Source organism: Dipodomys spectabilis, unplaced genomic scaffold (genome assembly GCF_019054845.1).
Source record: "Dipodomys spectabilis isolate Male_0828 unplaced genomic scaffold, ASM1905484v1 ptg000018l, whole genome shotgun sequence".
In the NCBI taxonomy this organism is placed as follows: Eukaryota; Metazoa; Chordata; class Mammalia; order Rodentia; family Heteromyidae; genus Dipodomys; species Dipodomys spectabilis.
In genome coordinates, this window is record NW_024870695.1 from 11,803,957 (window position 1) to 11,821,918 (window position 17,962).

General features: G+C 40.1%; 1 protein-coding gene across 1 annotated transcript; it reads left to right on the forward strand.

Moving 5' to 3' along the window:
* Positions 1-1,402: 1,402 nt before the first annotated feature.
* On the forward strand, positions 1,403-11,543 carry LOC122102609 (keratin-associated protein 4-2-like). The gene is given in 3 exon segments (XM_042673372.1): positions 1,403-1,630; positions 7,350-7,529; positions 11,364-11,543. Coding segments are annotated over 3 exon segments (588 nt in total).
* The last annotated feature ends 6,419 nt before the right edge of the window (positions 11,544-17,962 follow it).

Genomic DNA, 17,962 nt, shown 5'->3' on the forward strand with positions numbered 1-17,962 from the left:
CCAGTGGGAAAACCTGAGGAAATGGAAAAGCTCCCAGGGCACAGGCATTACTCCACACTAATTAAATTGCAATTGTTCTGGACAGGAGCCAGAGACTGGCAGTTTGTAATATCCCTCAGATGCTTTTTTTCAGGCAGCCAACTATGTTATCTATCTATTACTCCACAATGAGACTGTCATCTTCCCTTTTGCCAGTGGGGAAAGAGCTTCCTTTAGTGCCTAAATTAATATCGAACTCTGTCTTGTAAAAATCAACAAGCCTTCCCTCTATGTCTTTAAGTTTTTCTGTGCCCCTCTTTATTAGTAAAAAAAAAAAACTCCACACAGAACACATCATTTTTAAAATGTCATGTTTTCAGCTTTATAAGCATAAACCTATAATCAAACAAAACACACAGATCAGAAGTGACAGAGAGACAGCAAGACAGACAGAAGGGAAATAAGCTCACAATACAGTACTGAGAGGGAACTTCAGGGTATAAGAGAGTTCTGTAGACACATTCTCACATGAGACACTAAAAATGACATATAGAGATTTGTTTCTCACAAAGAAAAACAAAGATATATCAATATTCCTCCATTCAGTTTTGTACCTAAAGGTTGGCCTATTCTTCCCATAAAACATCTAGAAAATGGATCCTGACTCACAGTGGAGGAAGGAACATGCTCCCGTGGCCTTCCTGGCCCCATACTGCTGGCCTTTCACATGCAAACCTTCCTCCCCACCTGACCTGATGAAGCACTCATTAGATTCTAGTGAGGCTTTAGCCTCCTGGGTCACCACACACAAATATGGGCCTATAACAATCTTGAATACCTAAGAAGAGACACAATGTACCATGTAAAATGCGATTGAAACATCTCATAAAGAGACACCGGCTGTCACATGATCACATGATGGCTCTTTTTTTTTTTTTGTTGGTGCTGTCCCTCAGCTCTTCAGCTCAAGGCTAGCACTCTATCACTTGAGCCACAGCACCACTTCCACCTTTTTCTGCTTATGTGGTGCTGAGGAATCGAACCCAGGGCCTCATGCATGCAAGGCAAGCACTCTACCACTGAGTCATCTTCCCAGCCCACTTGGTGGCTCTTTGAGGAACTAGACCAAAACACACACACTTAGGAGATGGTTCTCTCTGAACCAACAGGTGAATTTCAACACACCAGAAAAATAGCATCATGTTTTCCTTCCCACTTGAAAATTTTAGCAGGAAAATATAGTGACATAATTTTATAACCACCCATTTGTTAAGCCAAACAACCACAAGGAAAGAAAGCTACATGTGATGGATCACACTTGCTCCTTAGCAGGGTATAAAAGAGCATGTGAGACAGAAAGCCTTCCAAACTGTTCACACACATCTCCTTGCACCCCCACCCAGAACCTCCATCCTCTGACACCATGGTCAACTCCTGCTGTGGCTGCACCTGCTACCAGCCCTGCTGCTGTCAGCCCAGCTGCTGCCAGAGCACCTGCTGCAGGACCACCTGCTGCCGCCCCAGCTGCTGTGTGTCCAGCTGCTGCAGGCCCTGCTGCTGTCAGCCTTGCTGCTGCCAGCCCAGCTGCTGCCAGCCCAGCTGCTGCCAGACCACCTGCTGCAGGACCACCTGCTGCCGCTCCAGCTGCTGTGTGTCCAGCCACTGCAGGCCCTGCTGCCAGCCCAGCTGCTGCTAGCCCAGCTGCTGCAGGACTACCTGCTGCCACCCCAGCTGCTGCACTGATTCCTGCTGCTGAGCACTCTGCTCCCTCCTCCAATACTTAGGAAGCTGATATCTGCAAGCTGATCATGGAGGCCAGCTGTAAACCTCACTTCCCACTGAGGTCTGTGTGGATCTCCAAATACTGACCCCCAACCCCTAGTCCTTGTCAGCCTATACCATCTCTCCTCAAAATAAACTCAAGTTGGAATTTTCCATGAAATCTATCAATTACCTAGTTACCTTCTGCAATGCTGTTATTCCTACATCATCAATAAATGTGAACAAATGCCAACATAAAAGCATATGTCTCTTTATTTTTCCTTCTTCAATTTTTATTCAGATCATTATGTAGTTCATCTCCTAACAATAAAAATTCCAGGTCAGGGCTTTCTGAGTGTGCCAGCTTGGGTCTTTCCTATTGTTCCCTCAAAAATAGACCATGGTTGTCTAGAGCCAGAGACTTGAATGTCTGCTGAGGACTTCCACTAATGACGAGAAAGCTCTAGCCAGGAGATAAACTCCCAGAAGTAGCGCTACAATAAAGTCAGGAGCTGGTGAGATCTGTCCTGCTCACCTGCCCTTCAGTGCTCATGTATCCACCATGTCCAATGTATACAGGGTTTCTGTGGGAACGTAATCCAGCTGCCCAAGGAGAACTCTCCATATGGCATTTCTTGGTAGTGGATTTTCTCTTACTCTCAATTATTTCCCATGTTTCTTACATCTTCTCCTGTCACCATCTCCAAGTCAACTACTTACTTCAATCTCCTGAGTCTGGCTATGCCCCAAGTGCACACAATTTAATCTCACATTTTTTCTTATCTTAGTGTTGCTGATTTTACATACCTTTTCAAAAACAAGTACAGTTCTCATTATCTAGGCCCCAACTGTTGAATTCTGTGCTCATTAAACTGAGAAGTCTCCTGAACATTTTGATGTAGATCATTTCAGTTGTGTGCCCAATTGTTCTTAGATCCATAGTCTTTAGTCTTTCATTGTTGTGGATCTTTAATTGTTGTTGATATTGTGTCACTGGTATATACTAATTGTGCTGATAGTAAATTTGCTTAACATGGGGGTTAAGAACCTATAACCTTAGGTTCTTTGTTGTGATTACCCATACTAATTATCTCTTTTAGAGACTGGTTTACTTCATTCTCTAGGAATGCTCCTTTTTACTTTCATATCTTTTCTTTTTTTAAGAATTGAATGTAAGAGAACAAAACAATACTAGTCTTTCTGAGTCTATCTTATTTCATTTCACATGATAATAACTACTTCCATGAATTTTCCTATAAAGTCATGATATCATTTCTTGTGAATGTCTGAATAATACTCCATTGGGCACCTCTACTACATTTCTGTTCTATTTGTACCATCAGTGGGCCCCCAGGATGACTCCATGATTTGACTCCTGTGAATAGTCCCACAATCGATGTGAACATGCAGGTATCTCCATTCTATGTTTCCTGACACCTTTAGGTACATACATGTATGCAGGATTGCTTTAGCTGGATCATGTGTGAGTTTTATATTTATATATTTGAGGAATTTCTATATTTACTAGTATACTGTATAAACAAAAATCACATTCCCACCAACAGTATATAGGGTTTCCTTTCTTTTCTAGGATTCTCACTAACTCTGTTAATTTTCTTGATGGCAGGCATTCTGACTATGGTGAATCTTGATGTAGTTTTGAGCTGAAAATTGCTGCTAGTGAAATATTTTAAAGTTTCCATGTAATATTTGCCATATATGTTTATTTAATGTTTATTCACTTTATTGCCAATTTTTATGAATATATATATACATATATGTATATATATATACATATATATATACTGGAGCATGGACATTTTGTCTCTTGTTTCATAGTGTTCTTGTGGTCAAGTTTTCTATGTTTGGATTCATTCTACATTTGGGTTCATTCATTTTTCTGGCCATACTTGATAAAGCTAGTATATTCCTCTAAGACAGTAGCACTTCTGTAATGCAAGTGCTGGTACTTTTTGCCAGAATCAGAATACTATAGGTAGCTAGCTAATTGGATAAATTTCTGGGTCTTTTATTATATTCCATTTGCCTGCTTCTGTTTTAGGTATTGTGTATTTTATTTTTAGTTAGTTTGTTTTAGCTTGCTAAGTAAGAGCTGTACAACTTGTGCCATCTCTCCAGGTGACCAGATTTTTTTTTGTTAACGTGGCTAAATTACATATATACATATATATTTATTTATTTAAGTTTCTCAGTTTATTGAACTGTAAAGTTAGCATCACAATGCCTAGTTCATGTTTAAGGGCTCCCCTGGCTCTTCCTTACTGTATGGATAGGACTGCTCCCTGGCTATACCTAAAATTGCCTCTTTTCTCCAGAATTTTATCTGATGAGTAGAAGATATCCAGATGGAAAAAAATCGCCTTTATTTTAGGATCATTCATCTTGATTATGTAAACTGCAAAAGAGAAAGGACATCACGTTTAGGAATACTCAGGAACATCATCTGAGCCTTGAAGAATTACAGTTTGGGTCAGTGAAAGTGGAGGAGAGACCATTCTGGGAAAAGACAACGCTAAGACCTAAGGAAAGTAGTAAGGCCACTTCACATTGGTTAGAAGCTCAGTAATGCAGAGGGCCAGCATATGGTTATGAAAAGGACAGGGAATGTGAGGGGGGGTGGGTGGAGAGAGAATAGCTTCTGATAAAAGTGAGGAAAATAATCAGTACTACTATATAACTGGAAATCTAGACTAGCTGTGAGGAAAGGGGCTAGATACTGAGACTGAAGTTTAGAGTTCTTTCAGTAACAATAGGAGAAGCTCTGTGGATATCTGACTGAGGAGTGACACAGTTAGGGTGTTACTTTAAGAGAATCCATTAGGCTGGCTTTGCAGAAGGAAGGAAATACCACATACAAAACCAAAGCTGTATGAGCTCAAAAAATTGGTGCTGACGGCCTGAGCCTGGGCAGTGGGAGAAAAGAAGAGGAGACGTGAGTGAGGGGTAAGGAAAATGGAAGATGTTATAAGTTCACACAGATGCTGCTTTGAACCTATTTCACCGTGTGTGTGTGTGTGTGTGTGTGTGTGTGTGTGTGTGTGTGTGCGCGCGCACGCGTACAGATACTTGGGCTTTGAACTCAGGGCCTTAGGCCCCTGCTTAACTTTTTCTTTTTTAAATTTAAATTTTATTGCAAATGTAAAGAGGGGTTACAGTAATATGTAAATAACTGTAAATAACTGTAACAGTGTGACCCCCTCCCTCGTTTTCTCCTACTTTTCCCTCTTCCAATTACCCTCCCCCACAAATTGTGAAGTTCATTTCCAACATAGTGTCTAGTGAACATTAAGTGGTATAATTTTAAGTATTATGTTGTGAGACTTCCAAAAATAAGTTCATCAAGAATAAAAAAAAAACCAAAAAAACCCTATTCATAATCACATCTGTTCACAAATAAATAAAAGAAACTTAACCTAAGACTTGGAAAATTGCTATGATGAAACTTATAAACCACAGATAAAACTAAAGAAGACATGTGAGCAAGTTGGAAATATATACCATATTCATGGATCAGCAAAATTAACATGGTGAAAGGGCCAGATTATTAAAACAGGTCTAATTATGTCATGTAATTCCCATAAAAAATTCTAGTGGCATTCTTCACAGAATTACACAGAGAAGCCCTTAAATGCACAAGGAATTGTTGAAGACTCTGTATAGCTGAAACAATCTTAGACAATAAAGACAATGTTTTTTTTTAATATGAATAAATCTAGCTCTTGAGGGAAATGGCTTTGGTAAAGGGCTGCTATGAAAATGGGTACTTTGCTAATGGATGGATGCATGGAGGAGTCAGTGGAGGAAATTCATTCTAGCAGGCATCCAACTGCATGCCAATTTCTCTGACTAACTGCCTTAGGAACTGTATTGTCTATATATTGGATGACACCGAGAATATGCTCTTGCCCTTTTTACCTGTGGGGGAAAGCTTCCTTTACTCTCTAAGGAAATGTGAAGCCTTTCTTATGTCTTTCTAGTCTCCTCTGTCTGGCCTTACTACTAAATCCAGTGAAAAATCTCTTCACATATGACATAGGATCTTAAATAGCTCATGTATTTCAGCTTTATCAGCACAAACTTATGAATAAAAGTAAACAAATCAGGCATTTGACCAGTAATTTACTGTGATAAAAAAGTGCAAAAAAATTGTATTTAAATGTTCTTCATTAACACATTTAATTATGCCCTCACAAAGGTCAACTAATCTCCTTCTGACTGTTTTATGATACACAGAAGTCTGACAGAATTTTTTTTTCTTTTAGGAAAACGAATCCTGAAACTATTTATATGGATATTTTTGTACCTCTCAGGATTTGCTCTGTGTTCTCTATAAAAATAGCACCGGAACATTTCACATTGTATGTTTTCTATCATACTACTGTTTCTTTTTAGATTCTTTTTTCTTTTTGTGCGTTTTTACTTTTAACAGTTGTAGACCTGAACAGGATAATATGATAGTTCTCTCAATAATGAAGCAGGAGAGTCTTGTTTGTTGACAGGACTGGGAAGCTCAATAGAAATCTGTCATGTTTTGTGCAGATAAAACTAAGACAGAAGAATAATGTGACATCTAACTTGTGCCAGCAGGCAAATACTGGACAAGGACACGATTCTGGATGTCTTGTCAAAAACAGAAAGAGGGCAAGGGTGTGGCTAAGATGGTAGAGCATAAACTTAACAAGTATGTGATCCTCAGTGCACAGCACAATCTCTCTAAAATGAAAACCAAAAAAATTCCAACCAAACTCACAAACGACACAAACACACTATGTCAAAGCCTGAAAGACAATGATTCACAGTACAATATCAAGGGGAGTGTTTAGAGGACAGCAGAGCTCTACAGCCCACGTTCTCACAAGAGGAACTAAAATATTATTTACAGTTTTGATTCAGGTAAAGAAAATAAAAAGAAGCAAAGATATATAGATGTTTTTCGATTACAATTTTCACCCAGAGTTAGTCTATTCTTCCCTAAAATGTCTAGGAAATGGATCCTGAATCACAGTGGAGGAAGGATGTCCTCATGGCCTTGGCCCCATGCTGCCAGCCTATCACATGCAAACCTTTCTCCCACCTGACCTGAAGGACTTATTAGCTTCTAGTGAGGCTTTCAGCTCCTGGGTCACCACACTCAAATACTGGTCTATAAAATCTTAAATACCTAAGAGTAGACATAATGTACCATGTAAAATGAGACTAAAGTATTCGCTTAGGAGACACTGGCTGTCACATGATGGCTCTTTGAGGAACTAGACCAAGACACACACACTTAGGAGATGGTTCTCTGTGAACTGATAGGTGAATTCCAACATGCCAGAAAAAGGGCATCACGTTTTCTTTCCCACTTGAAAATTTTAGCAGGAAACTATAGTGATCTAATTTGATAACCACCTATTTGTTAAGCTAAACAGCCACAAGAAAACAGAGCTACATGTGATGGATCACATTTTCTCCTTAGCAGGGTATAAAAGAGCATGTGGGACAGAGAGCCTTCCAAACTGTTCACACACATCTCCTTGCACCCCCACCCAGAACCTCCATCCTCTAACACCATGGTCAACTCCTGCTGTGGCTGCACCTGCTGCCAGCCCTGCTGCTGCCAGCCCAGCTGCTGCCAGACCACCTGCTGCCATCCCAGCTGCTGTGTGTCTAGCTGCTGCCAGCCCTGCTGCTGTCAGCCTTGCTGCTGCCAGCCCAGCTGCTGCCGGACCACCTGCTGCAGGACCACCTGCTGCCGCCCCAGCTGCTGCACTGATTCCTGCTGCTGAGCACTCTGTCCTGCACCCTCCTGCCCTTCAGTAGGCAGCATTATTGATGTAGTCCTTCTCTCTGAGCTCAATCATGGGAGACTACTTGTAAACCTCAGTTTCCTCTGGGGTCTGTTTGGGCCTCCACATGAGCTGTCCCCCTCAGTCCTTGGCAGGTTTCTATCTCTTCAAAATGAACCCAAGTTGAAATTTTCCATGAAATCTGTCAACTTCTTTGTTACCCACAGGGAAGTATTTGTTCTGTGTCATGGTTTCTCAAATGCTGTTATTCCTACCTTGTCAATAAATTTGACTTTTGTCCCCATGCAATTATAACAGCACCGTGTCTCCTTATTTTTCCTTCTTCAACTGTTGTTCAGATACGTAGCTCATCTCTGAAAACTAAAACTCACATAGCAGGTCATTCTGAGTGTGCAAGCTCTGATCCTTGTCCACTGGTTTCTCATACAGGCCATGGTGGTCTTGAGCCACTGCCTAGAACACTGTGCTGGAGATTTCCTCTCCTGAAAAGGAAGCTCTGGGCAGGAGGTCAGGTCCCCAGGGGCACAGCTGCAGCAGTGAGAGGAGCTGGTGAGGCCCTCTCCTGCTCCCCTCCCCTCAGTGCCTGTGTGTCCACACTGTCCAGTGTTCCATATGTTATCCATGGGAATGCCATCCAGTTGCCCAAGGACAGTGCTACATATGGTGTCACTTTGAACTGCTTCCCTCCCTTATTTCTTATTTCTCAAGTTTTTCTCATCTAGTCCTGTCATCATTCCCTAAGTAAACCACTTAACTTCAGCTCCCAGGTTAACTTGTGCCCAGGAGTGCACACAAGCTAAGAGTCACATCTTCTTCATCTAAGTGTAGCTGCTGGTCCATACATGTTTTTAAGCGATGGGGATGGTTCTCACTATCTAGCCACTAGCTTTTGGATCCTATGCTCACTGAACTGATAAGTCTGCTAAATGTTTTGATGGGGAACATTGCAGATGGTTGCCCCATTGTTCTTAGTTAATAGTCTTTAATATTTCATTGGTGTTGATGCTTAGCCCTAGGTTCTTTGCTTTGTCTTTGTGATTACACATGTGAATTCGTCCCATTGGCTTACTTTATTCTCCAAATGGCCCCCTTGTACTTTCATATCTATCTTTTTTTAACAAAGATTAAACATATGAGAAAATAAATAAATACTTTTCTCGCTGAGTCAATCTCATTTCATTTAACATAATAATTACCACTTCCAAGACTTTTCCTACAAAGTCATGACATCATTCTTATGAATGTCTGAATAATATTGCATTGAGCACATGCACCATACTCCCCTTATTTTTACACCACAGAAGGGCCGCAGGATGACTCCATGACTTGGCTCTTGTGAATAGTCCTTCAATGCAGGTGTCTCCATACTATATTGCCTGATTCCTTCATATATATATATATATATATATATATATATATATATATATATATATATGGGGTAGTGCTTTAGCTGCATCATGAGTGAATTTTATATTTATTTTGTTAGGAAATCACATGCTTATTAGTATAACAAATAAAAAAATCACACCCACGAACAGTGTAAGGCATCTCCTTTCTTACCCATCATCTTCACAAACACCATTAGTTTTCTTGACGGCAGCCATTCTGACTATGGTGAAAGGGAATCTTTGTGTAGTTTTGATTTGAAAATTCATGATGGTGAAAACATTGATTACTTTCAATGTAATGTTAGCCATTTGTATATATCCAATCTCTATCCACATCATTTTCTACTTCTATGTATTGGAAATTGTGTGTGTGTGTGTGTGTGTGTGTGTGTGTGTGTGTGTGTGTGTGTGTGTGTGTAGGAGAGAGAGAGAGAGAGAGAGAGAGAGAGAGAGAGAGAGAGAGAGAGAGAGAGAGAGAGAGAGAGAGAGTGTGTGTGTAGGAGAGATACAACTGATCCTCCTGTTTCCTAGGAGAATGTTGCGGTCAAGTTTTCTACAGTTAAATGTTCATACTTGATAAAGCTAGGATCTTCCTCCAAGATGGCAGCACTTTTGTAATGCATGTGTCTCTGGGACTTTTTGCCAAGAGTCAAGATACTGCAGCTAGCCAGCTAATTGGGTAAATTTCTGGGTCCACTACCCTATTCTATTGGATCATTTTTCTGTTTTAGCTGGTGTGTGTTTTGTAGTTTTTGTTTGATTAAACTTGCTAGGAAAGATCTGTACCCCTTGAGCCATCATCTGCCCTGGTAACCCTACCGTTTTTGTTAGCATGGCTAGATGTCATAATTATGTGTCATAATTTTAGGTATTATATTGTGACACTTCTGAAAATAAACTCACCATTCAGAAATCCAGAAAAATTCCCTACTCATAATCACACTTATTCCCAAATAAATAACTAAAATAAGCCTAACCAAAGTTCTGGAAAATCTCTGTGATGAAACTTACAAATGACAGAAGAAAAAACTGCCTGTTTTGTGGTGTATAGGAAGTATCAAAATTTTCTTCTTTTAGCAAAGGTAATCATGTAACTAATTAGGTAGGTATTTTTGCACCTTTCCACATTTACTGTGTCTCCCCTATAAATATATTATAATAGCATTTCATTTTTTGTGTTCTATCATAATTCTTCTTACTTTTTAGGTTTGATTTTTCTTTTGTGTTTCTTTTTATTTCTGAAACTGAAAACCTGAGCAGGATAATATGATAATCCTCTTGAATAATGTAACAGGAGAGGCTTGTTTATTGATAGGGCTGAGAAGCTCAATAGAGAGCTATAATGTTGTGTGTGAATATAATAATAAGACAGAAGAATAATGTGGCTAACTGGTGCTAGCTGGTAAGTATGGGGAAATCCCAGAGTTGCGAATGTCTTGTCAAAACCCAGAAAGAATTGCTGAGGGTGGAGTGAAGATGGTCCTCAGGTCACAGCACAATTCCTCCAAAACAAAAACAAAAATAGTCAAACAAAAAGCACAAGGGACACAAAAACACTGTATCAGAGGCTGAAGCAGTAAGTTCACAGTTCATGACTATTCTTTCGAGGACAGCAGAGCTCTGCAGCCCACGTTCTCATGAGGGGAACTAAAACATTATTTAGAGATTTGATTCAGATAAAGAAAATAAAAAGAACAAAGAAATATAGGTGCTTTTCAATTAGAATTTTCACCCAGAGTTAGTCTATTCTTCCAGAGTTAGTCTATTCTTCCAGAAAGAATCTAGGAAATGGATCCTGACTCGCAGTGGAGGAAGGAACATGTCCTCATGACCTTCCTGGCGCCAAGCCGCTGGCCTCTCACATGCAAACCTTCCTGTCCACCTGCTTGATGAAGGACTCATTAGATTCATTCTAGTGAGGCTTTAGCCTCCTAGGTCACCACATAAAACGATGGGCCTATAACAATCTTGAATATCTAAAATAGGTGGAATGTACCTTGTAAAACACAATTGAAGCATATCATAAGCACATCATGGCAGCCATGTGATGGCTCTTTGAGGAACTAGACCAAGACACACGCACTTAGGAGATGGTTCTCATGGAACATACTGACAAGTGAAACCCAACACACCAGAAAAATGGCATCATGTTTTCCTTCCCACTTGAAAATTTAAGCAAAAAAAATACTAATTTGATATTTTAAAAGCCCAATTAGATAAATATCCACCCATATGTTAAGCTAAACAACCACAAGGAAAGAAAGCTACACGTGATGGATCACACGTGCTCCTGAGTTGAGTATAAAAGAGCATGTGTGACAGAGAGCCTTCCAGACTGTTCACACACATCTCCCTGCACCCCCACCCAGAACCTCCATCCTCTGACACCATGGTCAACTCCTGCTGTGGCTGCACCTGCTGCCAGCCCTGCTGCTGCCAGCCCAGCTGCTGCCAGACCACCTGCTGCAGGACCACCTGCTGCCGCCCCAGCTGCTGTGTGTCCAGCTGCTGCCAGCCCTGCTGCTGCCAGCCCAGCTGCTGCCAGACCACCTGCTGCAGGACCACCTGCTGCCACCCCAGCTGCTGCACTGATTCCTGCTGCTGAGCACTCTCCTCTCTTCTCCTGGTCTTGAGCTGCCAACATCGGAGGCCAACTGTAAACCTCTGTTCCCACTGGCATTGTATAGGCCTCCAAATACTGACCTCTCTCTCTCTTCTACTTATCAGCTTCTCTTCAAAATGAACCCAAGTTGGAAATTTCCTTGAAATTGGTCAACTATCTTGTTACCTTCTCAAATGCTGTTATTCCTACATCCTCAATAAATGTGAATACATGCAAATATAAAAACATTATGTTGCATTTGTCTCCTTCTTCAATTGTTGTTCAAATATGTAGCTCATCTCCAAACAATAAAAATCTCATGGCAGGGCATTCTGGCTGTGCCAGCTCTTGTCTTTGCTATTGTTCCTTCACTAGGACTCCTAGAACTCTCTGCTGCAGACAACTTCCTCTATTGAGGATAAAGTCCTAAGCAGAAGCTAAGGTCCAGGGGGGCAGAGCTCCAATAGTAACTGACAGGAGCTGGTGAGCCCCTGTCCTGCTCACTTCCCATTCAGTGCCTGTGTGTCCACCTGTCCAGTGTTGCACAAGTTGTCCAAGGAATGTAATCCAGCCACCCCAGGAGAATTCTCCATAGGTTATTCCTTGGTAATTGGGTATGCCCTTATTCTCAAATAGTTTCCAATTTTCCTACAACTTGCCATGATATCATTCTTCAACTAAACTACTTACTTCAATCATTTAAGTCTGGCTATGTCCAGAGTGCACACAATGGAATCTCACATCTTCCTCACCTAACTGTTCTTGACTTTCCATTGATATTCAAATGATGTGGATGGGGGTCATTATCTAGGCATAAGGGGTTGGGTTCTATGCTCACTAAAGTGAGAAATCTTCTGAATATTTTGACGTGGAACATTTCAGATGGTTGCCCAATTGTTTTAGATCAATAGTCGTTAGTCTTTAGTTGCTGTTGTTGTCTAGCCATTGGTGCATATTAGTTGTGCACATAGTAAGTTTCCTTTAGACATTATCATACATGTATATTGGGTTCTATGATCTTAGGTTCCTTGATTTGTGCTTGTGATTACCCATGCTAATACCTCCCATTGGATTACTTCATTCGATAATAGGCCTCTTTTTCATCTTAAAAAATATTCAACAGCCGGGTGCCGGTGGCTCACACCTGTAATCCTAGCTACTCAGGAGGCTAAGATCTGAGAATCCCGGTTTAAAACCAACCCCGGGCAGGAAAGTCCTTGAAACTCTTATTTCCAATAAAGCACTTGAAAACCAGAAGTGGCACTGTGGCATAAGTGGTAGAGTGCTAGCCTTGAGCTGAAGAGCTGAGAGACAGCGCTCAGGCCCAGAGTTCAAGCCCCATGACTGATAAAAAAAAATCAACATAAGCATAATTAATACTAGTTTTTTGAGTGTGTCTTATTTCACTTAGTATAATTCTCATTGCCATTATTTTTTCTACAAAGTCATGATATCATTCTTATAAATGTCTGAATAATACTCCATTGAACACATATACCGCATTCTCTTATTTTTTCACCATTGATGGGTCCCCAGGATGACTCCATGACTTGGCTCTTATGAGTCGTCCTGCAGTAAATATAAGCATGCACATATATATTCCTCTATATATGCATATATATAAATATGTGTGTGTGATGTGTATGTGTGTCAGTGTGTAATGAAAAGCCCTCCAAATATTTCAACCGTATCTCCTTCCACACCCACCATGAACTTCCATGCTCTGACACACGGTCAACTCTTGCTGTGACTGCAACTACATATATATATATATATACATATATATGTATATATATATATACACACACACACACATATATATATATAGGTATATATATGTATGCAGGTGCTTTAACTGTATCCTTTATGAGTCCTATATTTACATATTTGACCAAATTTTGTGTTTATTAGTATAATGGATAAACAAATTCACATTCCCACCAATAGTGTATGGAATCTTTCTTTCCCAGGATCATCACTTACCCTGTGAGTTTTCTGAATGGCAGTCATTCTGACTGTGGAGAAATGGAATCTTGATGTAGTTTTGATTTGATAATCTCTGATAGCATAGTATTTTCAACAGTTTCTATATAATGTTAAACATACTGTTTTTTAATGACTATTCAATTCATTGAGCTTTTTTTTTTTTTTTTTTTTGTTGGTTGTGGGGCTTGAACTCTGGGCCTGGGCGCTGTCCCTCAGCTCTTCAGCTCAAAGCGAGCACTCTACCACTTGAGCTACAGCGCCACTTCTGGTTTTCTAGTGGTTTACTGGAGATAGGAGTCTCACGGTCTTTCCTGCCTGGGCTGGCTTTGAACTGCGATCCTCAGATCTCAGCCTCCTGAGTAGCTAGGATTACAGGCGTGAGCCACCAGCGCCCGGCTTCATTGAGCATTTTTATGGGTTGGAATATATAAAATATATATTTATATTTGTACTGGAGAGTGAAAACTGATCCTCCTGTTTCCTAGGGTAATGTTCTTGCGGTCAAGTTTTCTCCATTCGGATATTCATTTTTCTGGCCACACTAGATAAAGCTAGTATCTTCCTCCAAAATAGCAGCACTTCTATAATGCACGAGTTTCTGGAACTTCTTGCCAAGAATCAGGATACTGTAGCTATCTAGCTAGTTGGATAAATTTCTGAGTCCTCTATCCTTTCATTTCTCCATGTTTCTGTTTTAGGTCATATGTATTTTATTTGTTTTAGCTTGCTAGGAAAGAACTGTACCAGCTGGGCCATCTCGCCAGAGTCAAGTAATATAATTTTAAGTATTATATTGTAATACTTCCAAAAATAAATTTACCTGGAATAAAAATAATTCCAATTCATAATTGCATGAATCCCCAAATAAATACCTAAAATAAACTGAACCAAAGACCTGAAAAATCGCTGTGATGAAACTCATACATGATAGGAGAAAGAAACCGAAGATGACATCTACAGGTTGGAAATCTATACCATATTCATGGATCAGCAAAATTAACAGGATGGGGGCTGGGAAGATGGCTCAGTGGTAGAGCGCTTGCCTTGCCTGCATGAGGCCCTGGGTTCGATTCCTCAGCACCACATAAGCAAAAAGAAAAAAGCTGGAGGTGGCGCTGTGGCTCAAGTGGTAGAGCGCTAGCCTACCACTTGAGCGCTAGCTGAAGAGCTGAGGGACAGCGCCCAGGCCCAGAGTTCGGGCCCCACGACTGGACCCCCCCCCAAAAAAAAAAAAATTAACAGGATGAAAAAGGCCAGATGATGAAAAGCCATCTCTTTATATAGTGCAATCCCCATCAATATTCCAGTGACATTCTCTACAGAATTACGTGAATAAGCCCTTAAATGCACAAGGAATCACTGAATAGTAATCTTATGTAAAAACCAATGATTTATTGCTGTTTTTAATATCAATAAGTCTAGCTTTTTGAGGAAAATTGCCTTGGTAAGGGCTGGTGTGAAAATGGGTACTTTGCATAAGGATGCATGTATCAAGGTATCAGTGGAGAAGAGTCATTCTAGCAGGCAACCAACTGTATACCAAGTTCTCTGAGTAACTGCCTTAGGAACTGTGTTGTCTCTACATTGCTCTCCTCTGAGAATGTGCTCTGCCCTTTGACCTGTGGGGAAAATTGTCTTTTATTCTCTAAGGAAACCTCAAGCCTTTCTTAGGTCTTTCTAGTCCACTCTGTCTCATCTTGCCTACTAAATCCAGTGAAAAATCTCTTCACGCAGGACATGTGATTTTAAATACTTCATGTTCTTCACCTTTACCAGCACCAACTTGTGAATAAAAGTATACACATCAAACATTTGAATAGAAATTTACTATGATAAAAAGAGTGCAAAGCATTTTTGGATTTAAATGTTGTTTGCTAAGACATTTAATTGTGCCCTCACAAACATAACAACTCGTCTCCTTCTGCCTGTATTATGACATTAAAGGGATTAGCAGAATTTCCTTCTTTTAGAAGAACTAGTCATATAGCTAATTAAAAGGGCATTTTCATCATTTATGGTGTCTACCCTATAAATATGCTATAATAATAGTTACTTCTTCTCTCCTATCTTACTTCATTTTGCTGTTTGGGCTTTTTTTTCTCTTTTTGCCTCTTTTTATTTTTCACAACTGAAAAAGTAAACAGAATAATATAATTTTCTTGAACAAGGTGGTTGAGTGTCTGGTTAATTGATAGGCTGTGAGAAGCTCAAAGAAGACAAAAGAATAATGTGGCAGCTAATCTTGTGCCAGCAGGTAAATATTGGAAAAGGACAGGATTTCAGATGCTTTGTAAAAAAAGCAGAAAGCTGGCTAGGGGTGTGGTACAGGTGGTAGAGCATTACAGAGCAAGTATGTGGTCCTCAGTTCACAGCATAATCTCACCAAAACACAAGCCAAAAATTTAAATAAAAAACACAAATGACACATAAATCTTATGTCAAAAACAGAAGGACAAGTTCATACTACAATATTAACAGCAATCTTTCAGGAAGAGCTGAGCTCTGGAACTCAGTCACAAAAAGAACTGAAATAGAGTTTTGAATCCATTAAAAAAATAAGAAGCAAAAATATATACATGCTTTTTAACTAAGCTTTTCACCCAGAGTTAGTTCTACTCTTCCCATAAAACATCTAGAAAATGGAATGTGACTTGCAGTGGAGGAAGGAACATTGTCCTCCTGGCCTTCCTGGCCCGATGCCGCCGGCCTCGCTAATGCCTGATTCCTTCATATACATATAAATGTGCTTCTATATATATGTATATATATGTGTGTGTGTATATATATATATATGTATGAAGTAGTGCTTTAGCTGCATCATGAGTGATTTTTATATTTTGTTAGGAAACGTCATGCTTATTAGTATATTAAATAAATTGACACCCACCAACAGTGTAAGGGAATCTCATTTCTTACCCATCATCTTCACAAACACTGTTAGTTTTCTTTTTTTTTTTTTTTTTTTTTTTTTTTTTTTTTTTTTTTATTGTAAAGCTACTATACAGAGGGTCACAGTTACATGAGTGAGGTTATGAGTACACTTCCTCTTGAACATTGTTACCCCCTCCATTGTTTTCCCCCTACCATCCCCTCCCTCCCTCCCTTCCCCGAGGTTCTTTTTTTTTTTTTTTTTTTTTTGATTGTGATTAAATGATTACATAATTTCAAAGTCACAAGTTCATTCTAACTTCCCTGGAGCAAATTGTCTACCACAGTCTGTAATATATAACAGTGTTCACATGTTATATACCATATTTGTGATCAGCAGCATGAGGATATTTAGTAGTGGTTCAACCAGATGAGCGGGAGTTCTTTGTTTCTTAAGTCCTGTTAGTTTTGTCGTATCACTAACCTTTTGGATTTAGCATCCACTTATGAGGGAGACCATGTACCGTTTGTCTCTTCGTTCTTGGCTTACCTCGCTCAACATGATTCCTTCTAGCTCCATCCATTTCCCTGCAAATGCCATTATTTTGTCATTTCTAATGGCTGCATAATATTCCATTGTGTATAGATACCACAATTTTTGGATCCATTCATCTGTGGTGGGGCACCTAGGTTGTTTCCATATCCTAGCTATTGCGAACAGTGCTGCAATAAACATGGAGGTGTACGTGTCCTTGTATATTGGTTCCTGTTGTTCAGGGTAGATGCCTAGAAGTGGTATGACTGGGTCGTAAGGGAGGTCAATCTTTAGCTTTCTAAGGACCCTCCAGACTGCTTTCCAAAGTGGTTGTATAAGTGTACATTCCCACCAGCAGTGTAATAGGGTTCCTCTTTCTCCACATCCCCTCCAGCATTTGTCGTTGGCTGATTTGTGGATGTGGGACATTCTGACTGGGGTAAGGTGGTATCTCAGGGTTGTCTTTATTTGCATTTCCTTCACCACCAGGGATGATGAACATTTCCTCATGTGTTTCTTTGCCATTTTTATTTCTTCATTTGAGAAGTCCCTCTTTAGTTCCCTTGCCCATTTAGTAATTGGTTTGTTAGGTTTGGGAGGGATTAGTTTCTTGAGTTCCCTGTATATACAGGATGTTAACCCCTTGTCTGATATATTGCTGGTAAATATTTTTTCCCAATTAGTTGGTTGTCTTTCTAGCTTAGTTGCGATAGATTTAGCTGTGCAGAAGCTTTTTATTTTAAGGTAGTCCCATTTGTCGAGTCTCTCTCCAACTTGTTGTGACCCTGGGACTCTGTTCAGGAAGTTCCTTCCTGTGCCTATTAGTTCAAGTGTCTCTCCTACTCTGTCCTGCAGTAGTTTCAGAGATTCAGGTTTAATGTTAAGGTCTTTAATCCATTTTGAGTTGATGTTGGTGCATGGTGATAGGCTGGGGTCCACTTTTAGTTTTCTGCATGTGGCTGCCCAGTTTTCCCAGCACCAGCGGTTGAAGAGGCTGTGTTTCTTCCATTGTATGTCTTTGGCTCCTTTGTCG